This window comes from Mustela nivalis, assembly GCF_964662115.1.
Source record: "Mustela nivalis genome assembly, chromosome: 8".
Taxonomy (NCBI): Eukaryota; Metazoa; Chordata; class Mammalia; order Carnivora; family Mustelidae; genus Mustela; species Mustela nivalis.
The window spans coordinates 88,219,454-88,234,634 of record NC_139027.1 but is presented as its reverse complement, the minus strand read 5'-3'; the positions used below and the strand labels follow the sequence as shown (position 1 = coordinate 88,234,634).

At 53.7% G+C, this 15,181-nt stretch overlaps 1 protein-coding gene across 1 annotated transcript in view; it reads right to left on the bottom strand.

Annotated features, from left to right (window-relative positions):
* The window catches only part of SH3RF3 (SH3 domain containing ring finger 3), a 365,053-nt gene that overhangs the window by 86,149 nt on the left and 263,723 nt on the right, over window positions 1-15,181 (bottom strand). The window contains exon 4 of the mRNA XM_082744231.1: window positions 14,367-14,720. Within this exon, the coding sequence (XP_082600357.1) occupies window positions 14,367-14,720 (354 nt within the window). The remainder of the gene's footprint in view (window positions 1-14,366; window positions 14,721-15,181) is intronic.

The window sequence follows — 15,181 nt, the reverse complement described above, 5'->3', positions numbered from 1 at the left end:
CAGAGCAATTGGCCTCAGGGACAGAAGGAAAACCTTGCTGGCGTCTCCAGGCCCAGGGAAGCAAGTGTTTCTTTCCAAGGGGAAGCCGTCATCAGCCATGCTGACTGCTGCCCACAGGACAAGGAAACTGGAGGGTGGGAGGATCCCTTCAACATGGGGATGTAGGCACACCAGCATGCTTAGAGGGCTGGCGGTGGTAGCTGTGGGATGCTCCCTGCCCCTGGCTTCCCAGGACACACACATGACCTGGGTCTGGTAGGATTCATATTCTCTGCAGCCGAAACCAAGAGTCGGACCCTTAACCAACTGAGCCAACCAGGCGCTTCCTCTCATTTTAAAAAAGTTTTCCATCATTTTAGTATCAATAAGGGACTATGGTTTTCTGATACATTTTCTAAGTAATATAAAAAGAGTTAACAGGGCTTAATCATTTGAGGTCTGTTTTAAGAACACACTGGTTTACGGTGATTCCATGATTCCCTGGATTGCATTCCCTGGATGCCATCTATGTGGTGATGCCAGGAGTGGACAAGAGAGGACCCTGGGGGTGACCCTTCAGATTGACCACGGGTGACTGATGGCAGCAGCATGCAGGCAAAGGACAATCAGCTGAACCACTGAGGCACCTGGTCACTGGCTTAGGTGGAGCCCAAAGCCAGGACCCTGCTTTCACCAATGTTTCTCCTGTCCAAATAAACTCTCCTGAAACAGCCAACCAGTCCAAACCAACCCCTCACATGCAAAGTACTGCTGACCCAGTGTGGGGATTGCTCTGAGTGGTGCTGTACCTGGAAGGCAGTCAGCCCGGGGGCTCTACTCCCCAGGATCCTTGACCAGCTCAAGCCCGAATCCAGCAGGAAGCAACAATGCATGCAGCCAGGAAAGACAGAGAAGAAGAGAAGATTGATTTCCATCTGCCAGGCAGTGGGGAGGCTGTCTGGGACTGTGCTTGTGGCATTCAGGCTCCAGACCCTATCTTTGTTGGCGTCTGCCAACTCCTGGGGACCAAACATAGGACGCTCCATGCGGCAGAGGCTCAGGAGGCTCAGGGAGGACTAAGGGGCTGCCCAGGTACATGGAGCCACCTGAGACATGGTTCAGCACCTCAATAAAGCCAGAGGGGAGGGGCCTTCTGACAGGTTTGCTGGAAACCTGGTCTCTAGTTGAAACTCGGTATGTCTAATGCTATAAAGCAAATATGTGGGATCGCACAGCAAACCAGTACTTGGAGCTACAATGGAGCAATCAAGAGAGATCACACTTGTGAAAACGGTTTTTCTTAAAGGTCAAGATGGAAAGTATCAAGGACTGATGTGCAGCAGAGTGTGTGTTCCTGTCTCCCTCCTCTGTGCAATGCAATGCAGAGCCCAAGGGTACACGGTGTCCACTGAGTATTGACCATGCCCGTTGGGGCTTGGTTCTCAGGGTCCTAAAAACTGAATAGTGTGACTTTCTGATCAAGATGGGGTTTCCATCCATTCTACTCTGAATCAGATCTTCCTTTTTGTTACTATTGGTAGGAGCTGATGAGAAATGTTGCTGGGGCCAACGGGTGGATAGGGTGACCCCCACTGACTGCTGAGCTGTGGATGACTGAGGACCACATGCCCAGCAGAGCAGGACGTAACTGATGAGATCTTGGAGCCACTTGAGGAGCCCCAAGAGGCAGCCAGGCCACTGCTACCTGCTGGCAGGTATCACAGCAAGAATGGGCTCTCCTTTAAGTGATTTTGAGTAAAACTTCATGAGCACAGTGCATCCCACCAGGTTCCTCATCATCAGCATCCTCCCAGGGACTGGGAGGCACAGTGTTCAGTGGAGGCACTGCTACACCTATAATAAGTTGCTCCTTGAGCACACGGCACAAATGAAGTTGAGTTTGAGACTGATTTAATGCAATACCAGGGGGTCCTGTGCCTCTTGCCCTCCAGCTCTGACCATGCCGGACTGGGCTTTCTGGGCCTCGGGACTGAAGCCTGGTTCCTCCTAGCCAAGAGCCGCATTGCTGATATTGCTTTGATTTTTAATGGCTTAATTTAAATGATTCTGGCCTTAAGGGATTAGTGAAGCCTTGGCAGGAGTGAGAGAAATCAGGCAGGGATAAAAATAAGGAAGGAGAAGCCGCTACAGCTGCTTTCAGATAAAAATAATTGGGAGAACAGCCCTCGAAAAGACATTCTCCCCATCTCAGAGGTCAGCAGGTGGACATCTCTGCTGTGACTTCAAAGCAGAGCCCAGCCTTGCGTACCATGGAACCACGCCACTGCTCTGTCTCAAGGAAGGTCTACGGCTCTGATAAAACAGGTTCACGTCATATTCTTCTTGGGTGACTCTAGAAGGGACATGAGCTGGTGTTCAGCCCAAGCAGGTGAGTGGACCCCAGTCTGGGGATGCCAGCCAACACCACCAGGGACCTGGTAGTCCAGCAAGCCCTTTGGGCCTAATGTTAAAAAACCATAATCCATGACCTTTGGACAGGAGCCCCGTGTATATAGGGTCAACCGGCTGGGGCACAGGTCAGACATGATGCCCCATCAGATGGAACTGACCACGGTGTGAGCAAAGAGCAGAACAGCATGCCAAGGGGCCCAGTGCTGTTGTTCCCTGGAGCCACACACACCCAGTGGCCCCCGAGGACACATACCTGTTAGGAGGCCGGGGCCAGGCAGAATATGTAATCCCATAAACAAAGTGCACTTCCCCTCTTCCCGGACTCCTTTTGCAGCTGATAAAAGACAGACCCACCGGGACTGCACGGGTGAGGAGCTCACACACCCCTGCAGCAGAGAGTCAGTAAAACCTGGACTGTTGCTTCTCATGGTGCCCTGTGCCCACAGCTTCCTGTGGTTTCTGGCCTCTGCCACTTGGAAGCCCAGTGTCAGGTTCTGGCTGCTGTGCTGTGGCTGTGGATCCCCGATTCTAAATTGTCAGGTTGTTGCCAGACACTCGAGGCCCAGAGCTGCATTTTAATGGGGCCCCTGAGCCGTACTGGAAAGCGGGCCATTTTATTTTCCTGTCGGGACGAAGAAGAGGGAAAAGGGGGGTCTGCGGTTGGCAGGCCATATGGGGGCTCCACGTCGCTTTCCTGGCCACACTGGCACAGAATAAGACCCTGAGAAAAACATCTCCACGTTTTAATTTTTAATATGAGTCCAGAAAACACTGTCATCACCCCAAGGAGCCATGAAATAAGCATGTTTTATTCATCACACGTTACCACTCGGGAACATGGAGTGTAAATCAGACTCTTAGGAATGTGCTTCCTAAAGAAAACTTTAGAATGAAACATTTATGGCCTGCTTCTCCTGCTTGGCTCCAAAAAGAGCTGCAAACAGCTTGCAGGGCCAGAGGGCCTGGGGTGCCTCCCCAGCTCTGGCCCAGGGGACTCGGGCTGGGGAGACCCAGCAGGGCCAGGCGGCGGGGGTAGGGGGAGCTGTGGCTGGGCTGGATGAGCTCATGCTGGCAGCTTGGGGTCAGAGGCTAAGGAGCCTGAACAAGATGGTTGGTCCCAGGAGAGAGAGCAGGCCATGCTTTGTACCCACATAACCTCTAATGCTCTCTTGCAGGCACTCGGGAAAGGTGTCTGGCTGCCCAGGATGGAGGCCTCCAGGAGGCCTCCCTTCACCTCAAATGCAGCCCCCTGCTGTTCTCTCTGCAGGAGCTCTGATTCACTCACCAGCATCTGCCTCTAGCATCCACGCTGCTGACTCCAGGCCTGAGGTTCAGGCCCCTCACTTTGTCTCCATGATCTGTTCAGGGGTCAATGGACTCACCTGCAGCTCCAATACGGCTACCCCCTGCTTTTGTGAATGAAGGTTTAATGGCACCCAACTATACCCATCCATTTGCTGCTTGCTCCCAAGGACAGAAGTAGCTGTGGCAGAGACCATATTGCCCACAAGTCCAAATTCTTATTATCTGGCCCTTTCCTGGAAAAGAGTTTGCCGACCCCTGCTCTAGGTGGGGTAGGAGGAAATTCCAGCTTCTGCCTTCATCTTCCTGGGCCAATATTAGGGATCAAAAAGCCACAGCTGTGCCAAAATATTCATAAGGCATCCCCAGAACCTTCTTAAGGGAAAAGGCCAAAAAAAAAAAAAAAAAAGGGTGGGCAGGATATGGGAGAATAGTATCCACAACATGGCTCCAGTTTAGCAAATGAAAATCAGCTTGCTTGATGGTCTTGAGCTAGGAAGGTGCTAGAAGCTCCTGTAGACATAGCTCCTTTCTCTGTGTGTCTTTAAGACCCAAGACATCTTTTTTTTTTTTTTAAGATTTTATTTATTTATTTGACAGAGAGAGATTACAAGTACGCAGAGAGAGGGGAGGAAGTAGGCTCTCTGCTGAGCAGAGAGCCCGATGCGGGACTCGATCCCAGGACCCTGAGATCATGACCTGAGCCGAAGGCAGCGGCTTAACCCACTGAGCCACCCAGGCACCCATGACCCAAGACATCTTTATCTGGCTTTGCACAAAGTGAATATTAGTCATATCCTAATGACCTGTCTGTTCTGCCTTCAAACAGAAGGTGCCTCCTATATAGGGAGAAGCTATAAGAGGGACAGGCTTTGAGAAACTCTTCTGTTCAACTCTAATTCAGTGTGTCTGTCCATCCATCCATGCCTCTGTGAGCCCCTGCATAGAGGCTCTGTGCCAGGCACCAAGGGTGCAAAAGGGACAAACAGACCTGTGTTAGTGAAGCTCACAGGCTGTGGTGCCATTAAGAGCTGGTGGCTATCCCAGCCTGGCTTTGCAAGCTCAGGGTACAGGAGGAAGGCTGGTCAGGGGAGACCACAGGAGTCTCCTGCCCCTCACTGGGTCTAGACGATGCCTGGGGTGAGGTGTACTCTGGGAAGTGTCTGGGGCTGGATGGGGCGGTGGGTGAAACAGCTAGGAGATCAGGGAGGAGGTGGGAAGGTTCTGACCATGACCCTCCTGCCAAGAAACCATGTGCCTTTGTATCAGAGCCTTGAGGGGACATGGAAGACCCTGGAAGGAAGTTGACCTCAGTGAGCCTTGGTGCCTGTTCTTTCCTCCTTTCATCTTGTTCCCTTCTAGAAGCAATGTCACCCTTCCTCCTCGACCTGCCATGCCCTTCCCTTGGGCTCATCTGTCGTGCTTCCTACTTTCTAGCCTCCATGGCATGGATCTATGTTCTGGTCTCCTGGTGGGCTGGGTGGGTCCTAGAGGCTGGGGTCCATGACGAATCTCTCTTGGAACCTGGCATGGGCTGCTGCTGTAACAGAAGTTCACCAAACTTGAGAGGATAGACTGAGGGAACCAGCAGCTCACCTGTATTCCTGGACCAGCACGTGCCTACCCAGAGCTCATGGGCACTCAGCAGGGACCTTCCCTTCTCTGTCCCTCCCTTACCCAACAACAGATGGCCTGAGGCACAGACAGAAACTGTGGCTGCAATTCCTGTCTTGTCAGAGCAGCAAGAGAAGCCTGGTTGGCACCTGAGACCACAGATGAAAAACCTGGCAGCTGACGAGAACAGCCAGGCCACGGTTCTCTGTCCCCATCTTGAAGGCACAGCTGTATGTCATGGACACAGCAATTCTCAGATTTGCAAAAGAAAGCTCTCCTCACACAAGGTCCTCAAGGATGGGATTTTTTAATTCATCCCATGTTCCCTTGTTACTGTTTTTTTGGATCCTTCGAAAGGCATGGAGTTCAATGTGTAACTTTCTGAAAATGTTAACAATAAGCATCAGTTCTCTGACCTGTAGGAGGGGGTGTGCCGGAGCTGGAGCTGGAGATAGGGGTGGGGGGCCTCCAGGCTGATCAGGAAAGCAAATACCATCACTTCCTCCAGGCTGCCCCCAGCTCTGCCTTGGGACAGAGATGAGAGCCAGCCAGCAAGAGCAGCTGGCAGAGTGTCTCTCGCCTGCCTCTCTGATGGCAGGTGGGGTGACAGGGGCATCTTAAAGATGCCCTGGAAGCTTCCAAGTAGAGTTCTCCTAATTACTTCTCAGATGCAGGAAGGCACTTGAGGGGTGTTCCCTTTTGATGTTTTTCCTGCTCAATTTCAAACACTTCCCCGTCCATGGATTTCAAAGGGCCTTTTCTGAATCTCTGGGGTTTCTGTTTGCTTAAGAGAAGTTGATTTGTAAGCCATCCAGCTCCGACGCTGAGAAACACTCGGGGTCTGGGGAAGGCACCTGTTCCTGGCTGGACGGGGTAAGCCTGCATGGGGTGCTAGGCCATGTGTGCACCCACAGGCAGCCCCACAGCCACGAGTACCAGAATGCTGGCTTCAGGACTTCAAAGGGTTGGCCTTTCCCATTGTCACTATCTGCAGAGTTCTGCCTCTCAAGCTTCCCAGCCTCCGTGTAAACATTTGCCAACAGATGTGGGGGTTCTGGGGCTGTGGGGTTATGGGGGCTGGTCTCCACTCCTTCTTATGGGCAGACTCTGTCTCCCCACCCTCTGCAAGGACAGGGGACCTCTGCTCTGGTCACCACACTTCCTACCCCTGCCATAGCGACAAGACAGTCCAGGCCAGAGGGCCCCAAGAGTTTTCCCTACAGAAGAGGAGTATCTTAGGTGCTGTGAGCCATGTGATCTCTATCATAGCTCCTCAGTATGGCCTGAAAACACTTAAAGATGGGGAATAAATGAGCAGGGGTGGCTGAGTTCCACAAAACTGTAACAAAACAGGTAGAGGGCCAGACTTTGCCCAAAGGTGTCTGTTGGTGCCCGGGCAGAGGTGCCATGGGCCAGAGCCCTGCGCTGCCTGAGACAGACATGCAGAGTGGCCGAGAAGGAAACCTCTGAGAGTGCGGGGATGCTTGTTACCGTAGCATAATCTGCCTCACACGGACCAGTCTGGGGCACCCCAGACCTACAGAAAGCCATGGAGGTTCCTCAGGCACTCTGGGGGTGACCTGAGCCATTCTCTCGGTTTTCTGTTTGGTCTATGAGGGAATGGTTCTAAAATGCAAGCAATCGTCTCTTAGTTGGATCCAATGATCTCTCTAAGCAAATAACTGGGTTAAAAAAATGGGAGTCAACCTGCATAGCCTGGTCTCCATCCTCTCCTATGGTAACTCTCCCTCCCCCAGCAGAAAGGAGACACGTTGAGTGCTGCTTCATTATTCATGAGGAGCTGAGCTGACCTCTGACCTCTCCAAATGGCAGGGAGAAATAATTCATAAGGGTGCAAATGCAAGCAGGGCAGGCCATTTGAGGCTCAGCCGACCATGCACCTCCCCCGGGAGCCCCTCTGCGGGTCACCTTGCAGCTGTCCCCTCTCTATAGCCCTCAGGGAACTGCTAACAGAGGGGAGGCCCTGTAGCATTTCAGGCATCACATTGTTAAGTGTGCAAGGCCATTCAGTCCACAGTGCAGAGGACATATACCTCATGCCCACGCTAGAAGAAATCAAACGGGCATGAGCTCTGCCACAGGTCAGGTGCCAGGATACAGGAGTGACTGACACCCAGTTCCCACCCTGAAAGGGTGAGCAGGAATTTACTACACACTGCAGTGTCTGTGTGTCATGTAGGGGGTTAGGATGTAAGGGGGAAGAAGGTGAGCAAGAAACACAGTCGGGCTGGGCACAGGCAGCCTTCTCGGTGAGGAGGGCGCCAAGCTGTGCTGGTGTAAGGCACACAGGGACAGGTCAGGGCAGCCAGTGCAGGAGTGGATGGAGCCTGGGAGAGGGAGGCTGGAAAGCCAACCTGGGGCTAAGTCTGAAGGGCTCTGCAGGCCAAATTAAGGAGCTTGGACTTTATCCTAAGGCAATGCAAAGTCTCCAGAAGCATTTGTGGAAAGATCAGCCTTAATACAGATGGATTCCAGAGGAAACCCCAGAAGCAGGGAGCTAGGAATCAGTCAATGCCATGTTGCTGAGGGTGCAGAGAAGCCTAAAGCAAGGCAGAGTGGGTGCCATGGAGAGAGGGATTCCATGGACGTGGCTGATATCGAAGTGCTTCACCATGTGCCCAGCCCCTTGCAGGAAAGCTGGGGTTGAGTGACCGGTGCTAGCAAATGACCTGTGCCTCTCTTCCTGCTGGAGGCCATGTGCCGTAAGTGGCAGAGCTATAAGAGGAAGGAGGCGGGACGCCATGAGCACGCCATTCAGGAGGGTGGCCTGACCCACAGCACCGGCCCCTGATGAACGCTCCCTGTGTTCAACCATACGGTGTCAGGAGTTGTTTGTGACTAATGCCATGGGAGAAATGCTTGGGAACTAGAGCTGACACCAGGTTGGAGGCTGAGGTGACAGGGAGAGCAGACTAGGGAGGATATAGGGTCTTAGCTTTGGGAGTTCGGATCAGATGGAATGGAGAGGAAGGAGGTTTGAGGACAGAGAGAATGGCTGTCCTCTTCTGACATGGATTGGAATGAGGTACCTCTCCGGGGGAAGCCTTCAGGCAGCAAGAGGAACGAATTGATAGTTGAGTAAAGTGTAGGAAGGCAGAGTTTAGACAGTTTGGTGTTTAGTTGTTGGTTAGATAAGAACAGCCGGGGGCAGGCATAGGACAGAAAGAAAAGCCCAGGGGAACGCTGATGTTCATGTGGGAGCTGGGGGAAGAGAGTCCAGTGCAGGGGCAAGGGAACTGCTCACAACTTGGAGAAGGGTCCTAGAAGCACAGGGAGGAGAGGTTTGGGAGGGGAGGCTTGCCCACAGCATCCAAAGCTGCTGGATGTCAAGAAGGAGGACACAGAGTGGGGACACAGGTCCTAGCTGGCTGGGTGTGGGCAGCCAGGGAGGAGGCAGTGGTTGGGACTGCAGAGCCGGGCATGTCCACTATGAGAAAGGAGAAGCTGGAAGAGGGAAGAATGAGTGGAATTTGGATGAAACAGCCATGTTCCTTCCCTGGACAGTCTCATAATATGTCTTCCACAGGTCAGTCTGGGAATCTAAGGCCTATGGGCTTGTTATTTAGGTCATTCTCTTTTTGAGGTCCAGAGGAAGCATTTCTGTGAGGTGGCCATCCATCCTATGCAAGGTCCCATGATGAGTTTTGTGGGACCTAAGGGACCCACGTTTCCCATATAGGAATTAACCACAGTGGTCTTGGGTGATTGAAGGCAGGAAGAAATAAATGGACTACTGGTAGTAATAAGGACAAAAAATAAGAGTAAGAAAGGCCTCCATGGGCAGTATGAGAGAAGACAAGCAGGAGGGAGAAGGGCTGACTCCCTTGCACCTGCTCTGCACCTCCAGGAGGGACAGCAAGGCCGGGAAGAAGCAGCCACGCGGCCACCTTCCCTCCAGTTCCTGCTTGCTCTGCCTCATGCCTGTGCCTCTGGTTCTCTAGAGCTCATCCCTGGGGTCAACTCTAGAGCCTTTGGGTTCCCACATGGTGAAACCTCATGAGAAGGCTGTGTCCGAGAGCACACTCCATGGTAAGAAAGGTCCAAGGATTCCAGAACCTCCCAGGTTCCCCACCCTCCTGCTAAGCTCCTGACCAGGGCAGGACATGGAGTTGGTGCCTTCGAACTTCGGGCCAAGGTCAAAGCCTTCTTCCTGTTCTGTTTGAGGACATCCTGCTCCAGACCTGGGCCAACCCTATATGACTGCAGGTTTCTCCTCTTCTCTTCCTCATGGCCTCTTCTGCCTCTCAGGGCCAGCAGCAAGGGGCCTCAGCCGCAAGCTTCTTTTTGTAAAGGGCCAGAGAGTGCGTACTTCAGCTCTGTGTTGTTTCTTTCTCTCCTTTTTGAAAACAACCCTTAAAAACATGCAGATTGTTCTCAGTGCCAAAGCCCTAGAGAAACAGCCCCTGTGAGTGTCACTGGCCAGCCTTGGGCCCAGCATGGCGTCTGGCTGCACAGCTGACACCCCGGAGAGCTTCAAAGAGCTCCACTGATAATAAGACCCCTTTTTTTGGCCCTCTCCCCCCCCCCGCACAGGTGGACGCACCCCCTGCCTGATGCCGGGCCCATGCCTCGGCTTTGATGGGGGAGGCAAGTACCTCAAGCCTCAGGGAGCCATGGTCTCTCTGGCAAGGGCATAAGAATGAGGCCTGGGAGAAGACTGGAGCCCGGAGCAGACTGGACCCGGAGCCCAGTGTGGCTTCCAGCATCCCTGCACATGGGCCTGGCTAACACAGCGCAACCACCTTCCCTTTCTGACTTGGGTTTTGCTGATAGGGCGGGCCCTGGGGCCAGAAAATTAAAAGCATCCCCTGGTGGCATGACACACCAAATAGGAACCAGGCGGCCAGGATCCCAGCCTACTTCGCATCTCCTCACTGTTGCCCTACCCTGCTTCCAGGCCTCTGGCACAGGCTCTGTACAGAGAGGACCACATTACGTTTCTGTACAAAGCCTCCACACACCACCCTCTGGAGCCCAGCGAAGGGAACAGAAATGCTCTGGGATGACCTGTTGTGCCTGATTGTCCCATTTTTAGCACTTAAGTCCCTGTGCCCCAGGACTTCCTCAGGGCCAGGTGTGATGGGATGCTGGTCACCCTCTGAGGACTCAGAGCCCAGGTCTAGGCCTGGCCAGTGGTATAGCCTACCATGTGGGGGAAGGGCGGTGGCTGGGGTCTGAGGTACTGGTGCTTCTCGTTCGACACAACGAGCCAGGAGGTTCTCAACCCCAGACCCAGGCCGTGCCCCAGAGCAGCCACCTTGGCACTGTGGGGCTGGAGCTGTGCTGAGGGGATGTTCCAACCTCCAGGCCTCCAGGTGACAGTGACATGCTGCCAAGGCTGGACCTTACCACCCTGGATTCTGGGCAGGGTCCCTGGATTTCCCTGGTGCGTGCATGAGGCTGGGGAGCACACACAGCCTGGCCTGGATGTCGCTGGGGACAGACCAGTACCCACTGGCTGAGAGTTAGGAGCAGTCACAGGCTTGTGTGGATGCTCACTGAGCTGGCTTCCTTCACAGGAAGTGTGGCTGTGGGCAGCATGGTTGCCACCCACCCCTTCATCCACCTGTGGCCTTCTACCGCTGCCAGGGGCCAGTGCAGTGCACGGCATAGGGGGAATTTCGGAACAGAGCAGTGACCAGAATTCATGAGGTCTGGGCGCCAGTGTCCAATCTAGCACTCTGGGGCTGGTGATTCCTTCCCTGGTTCTCTGGGCAGCAGAGACAACCAACATAGCCAACAATACAGCCACGGAGAAGAGGACAGCTCGTACTCTCATTTCACTGCATAGTTGCTCCATCGTTTAACAGATGAGAAAACCGAGGCTCTGGGAGAAGGGACGGGACAGCTTTTCCAGGGTCAAGACGTAACAGGATAGTGTTGAACCTGGCACTCAGTGGCAGCTCTGTAGGTTCACTCACCCAAGGTGCACAGCTAGTGAGTGGAAGAGCCCAGGCCTCCACCCAAGACACTGCCCAAGCCTGCACAATGCCAGATCCCAGACTAAGAGAGAACGGGAAGGAGAGAGAGGGACCTTTACAGAGTCACTCTGGGAATGGGAATGAGAGAGGGGGACCTTTACAGAGTCACTTGCTGCAGGGCCTGGCGGCCATGTTCCTTCTTCACCTCCCTGGGCTTGCCATCAGTCCTGTATGTTTACACAAGAGGAAGCTGAGGGGTTAAATGACGTCCGTATCCTGGACTCACGTCCATGCTAGTCTTGATGGCTGCAGGGGGAACTGTCAGATGCGCACAGCACTGAGACCTTACTTACACCCTCTGGGCCTCAGTTTCCTCATGTGCGAATGAAGATAATTCAAGCTACTGGCTCACTGGCTCTGCTGCCAGTGAGATGCACCAAGAAGCCCAGATGAGGGAGTGAGGTCAAGAGAGGGAAGGAGATGAGGACGGAGCTGCTCTCCCAGGGGCTGTGAGAGCGAGCCGCAGACCGCACACATCCCGGAGGCCGCTCCAAGGACAGCGTGCACCCCTCATGCGCTCTGTGGGGACCCTGCTATCTCAGGCTTACTGGTGCTCACTGCATTCGGGCTGAGAGGAGAAAAACAGCTCCTGGGTTGTGGAGCCATTTCTATAGAAACCACAGCTCCCACACTTCCTTTTCACTTTAAAAAGCAACACAAAGGAGAGCGAGAAGGGTCTGTGAGAGTGATGAGCTCTAACCAGCTATGCGGGGCTCCCTTGTCCACGCATCTCACCCACCCAGAGCACATCAGCCACACTGGTGTGTGTGTGTGTGTGTGTGTGTGCGTGTGTGTGCGTGCGTGTGTGTGTGTATGTGTATGCATGTGCATGTCCTGTTTGCTCTTGGTTCATCTTGCTCCATAGGGCTTTATAATCCAGTCAATTAAACAAAGAGCAGCACAATCATCTCACACTGGGGGGCCCTTTCAGATCCGATCTCATCCACATAAGGTATCTGTCACCATCAGAGCCTATCTTTCAGACAGACAGAGCTGAAGCTGCTCACCCAAGGCCATGTACACCAGCCTGGCTGCGAGCAGGACACGGGCCCAAACACCTCGTCTCTGTCCACTGAGGCTCCAGAGCACACAGGCCTGTTGATACGAACTTTCTATACAACACTGTGCAATGTTCAACCAGGTCTAGGTAACTGCCAGTGACAACAGCTGCCCTTGTTCTCTGAAAGAAAATGCTCTGGGATCCATGACCTAAAGTGCTGACTCCTCTGCTCCTGTGGATCGGAAGCCCTGGGTATGCAGGTGAGGGCTGCATCCACAGGGGCAGAACTGGCCTGCGCTCATGATGAGTGGCTCTGTCCATCTCACGGGGGCTAAGAGTCCACCCTGTCAGTGAAAACAGTCGGTGCTACAGCCTGGGTGCACATATTGAGTCTAGAGCGGTCCAGGGGGTGGGTAGGGGATTGGCAGGACATTTGCTGGGGCCAGTATTACTCCACGCATGCCCAGGTACCAAGAGCCCAGGCACTCCTGCTTTGCTGGCCTGAGCCTATCCCTTGATGTCAGCGGGGGCCTCTGTTTGTGGACAGAGGCATGGCAGCAGTGATGTTGGATTTGTCCAGGTTCATGTTGACAAAGCCCAAGCCTGCCCTCCCAAGCAAGAACCCTGGGACTGGGTCCCCCTCCCAACGTGCCTGGCATGGCAGGGAGGAGGAGCCACATGGCACTGTGGCCAGCTCCAGGACCTGCAGCTGCCCTGGGTGGTCCTCAGGTGGGCCAGGGATGGGCATCTCAGTGTGACATGCAAGGCCAATAAAACCCGCCAACCTGGGAAGGTGGCTGGTGGCTGGCAGAGCTGAGAGTTGGTCTCTGGGTGCATCTGGCCACAGACAGCATGCTGGTCCCTGCAGGTCGGTGCATGTGGCAGCTCGCCCTTGTGGCACCTCATATGTGTCCCAATAAAAAGTTCATTTGGGATGGGAGATAGATGGAAACTGCTTTGCTTGACCTCTCACCTTTTTCAATGGCCCTCACGAAAGTCTAAAGCCCAGCCACGACTTTCACTTCAAGTGTAATTGCTGGAAAATGAGACCCAGGTCCCAGTCCTCTATAGCAATAAACTAACTCAGCAGTTAAGGCCTTGTGGAACAAAGTTGGACACAAATTTAAAAAAAAAAAAATCTGTTCCTTCCTATGCTAGGGCCTGTCTACAGTTGACCCAGACTGCAGAACCTGGTTACTTTACCTCTGTTCCATCAACTTAGGAGCTGTGGACAGGAGGGCTGAGAGCACGTGAGGACAAGGGAGACACAGAAAGAACATGAGGTCCTCTTCATGCGTGCGTGGAGCCCACATTGTAGGGCAGGAGGAAAGGGCCAGAGAGCTCTGCTCAGGTCCATTCAGAACCTCCAGCGAACACTGGGGAAGCCTGAACCTTAGGCTTAGTACCCATGATGACAGGACATAGCGACCTTCAGGGTGTTGAGACTAGTAATGTGGGCCGTTGGGTACACCCTGGCCTGGTGGCCCTGGGGCCACCTTTGACTGCTGGATTGAAAATGAGGTCCCTCCCATTTCCTTCATCTTCCTAGTGGAATGGAACCAGTGCCATGTCTAGAAATAGAAGGTATCTGTAAAAATAATAAAGTACCAAACAATGCAGTTCATTCTGGTTCTGAGCTCTGCTAAAAGGAAACACGTGTCACAGAGATGCTAAAAATGTACTAGTGCTAAAAACAAACTAAACCCAGACTTTCTGCAAGACACGATCAGATGCGCTGAATGCACACTGAGAAAGGAGGACTGTCTGGAGTAACGAGCCGATGTTATTCAAGGGCCATGTCATGGGCCAAGGAGAAGCACCTCACATTACCACCTAGACACCTCTGAACACTGAGTACCACTCACATGTTTACTCTGGTAATGACAAAACCAAGGATCATGGGGTCCTTGAGGGCAGGCAGGAGAAGGCAGTCACGGTGGCCCCAAAGGGCACTGCTGCCCCAGGCTTCCCCATGCAAGTTCAGAGACAGGATGCTGAGCACACAGCTGGGGATGGGACTCTCAGACATCTCCCTGCCTGCACCCTAAGGACCTTACCTGGGTGGGAGCACTGCAGGACAGATGAGCTAGGTCTCCGATTCTGGCCGCAGCCCGGGGATCGCTGGAGCTGATCAAGACCGGAGCGCTAATTTCCATGGAGTGCCTGTGGCTTGTGGCTTGGGAGGACTTGTGTGTCACACTGAGTGCGGTGAAGGAGTGGCGCTTCTTGGCATTCTTCTTGCTGTCCACACGCCGCTGAAAGGCACTGACCGCCCCCGTGCTGCTTAATGCTGGTCCTGGGGCCGCACTGGCTGCCGCGCCAGAGTCAGAGGGCAAGGAGGCGTGGCAGCCTGATGCAGCACCTGGGCATGGCTTGTCCATCTCAATGAGCTGCTTGGCGGAGTCATTGAGCTAGGTGAGAAAGGGAGAGGAAGGCTTTGTTAAGTAGAAGTCACATGGTCCAGCGTGCTCTCCATGCTGACAGCTCGTGTCTCCTATTAAACCCAACCATGTGCTCACAGTCCCCCAGATCTTGCCAAGGGGCCTCCCTGTAAATGGTGCCAGGCACAGACACAGCACAGGCTGTGGTGACATCTGTAGATTTTACTGAGCAGCTCTTTTGTCTGCCCCGGGGTAGCCCTGATCCTTTCCTGGGGTGTCCGTTTCTGGGGTGTGAGGTACAGACCTGCAGAGGGCATGGGACAGAGGAAGAGGAGGAAGGAATGCCCACCTGTGGGCCCCACACTCGCCACGGTGACAGGTTCTGGCCTGCCTGGGACAGTTCTGGCCACGCTGGCAGAAAAAGACAAGGCACGTGACCAGAATGCACTTTTTGTCCCCTGAGGACTGCAGGTGGTGGGGAGCATCCAACC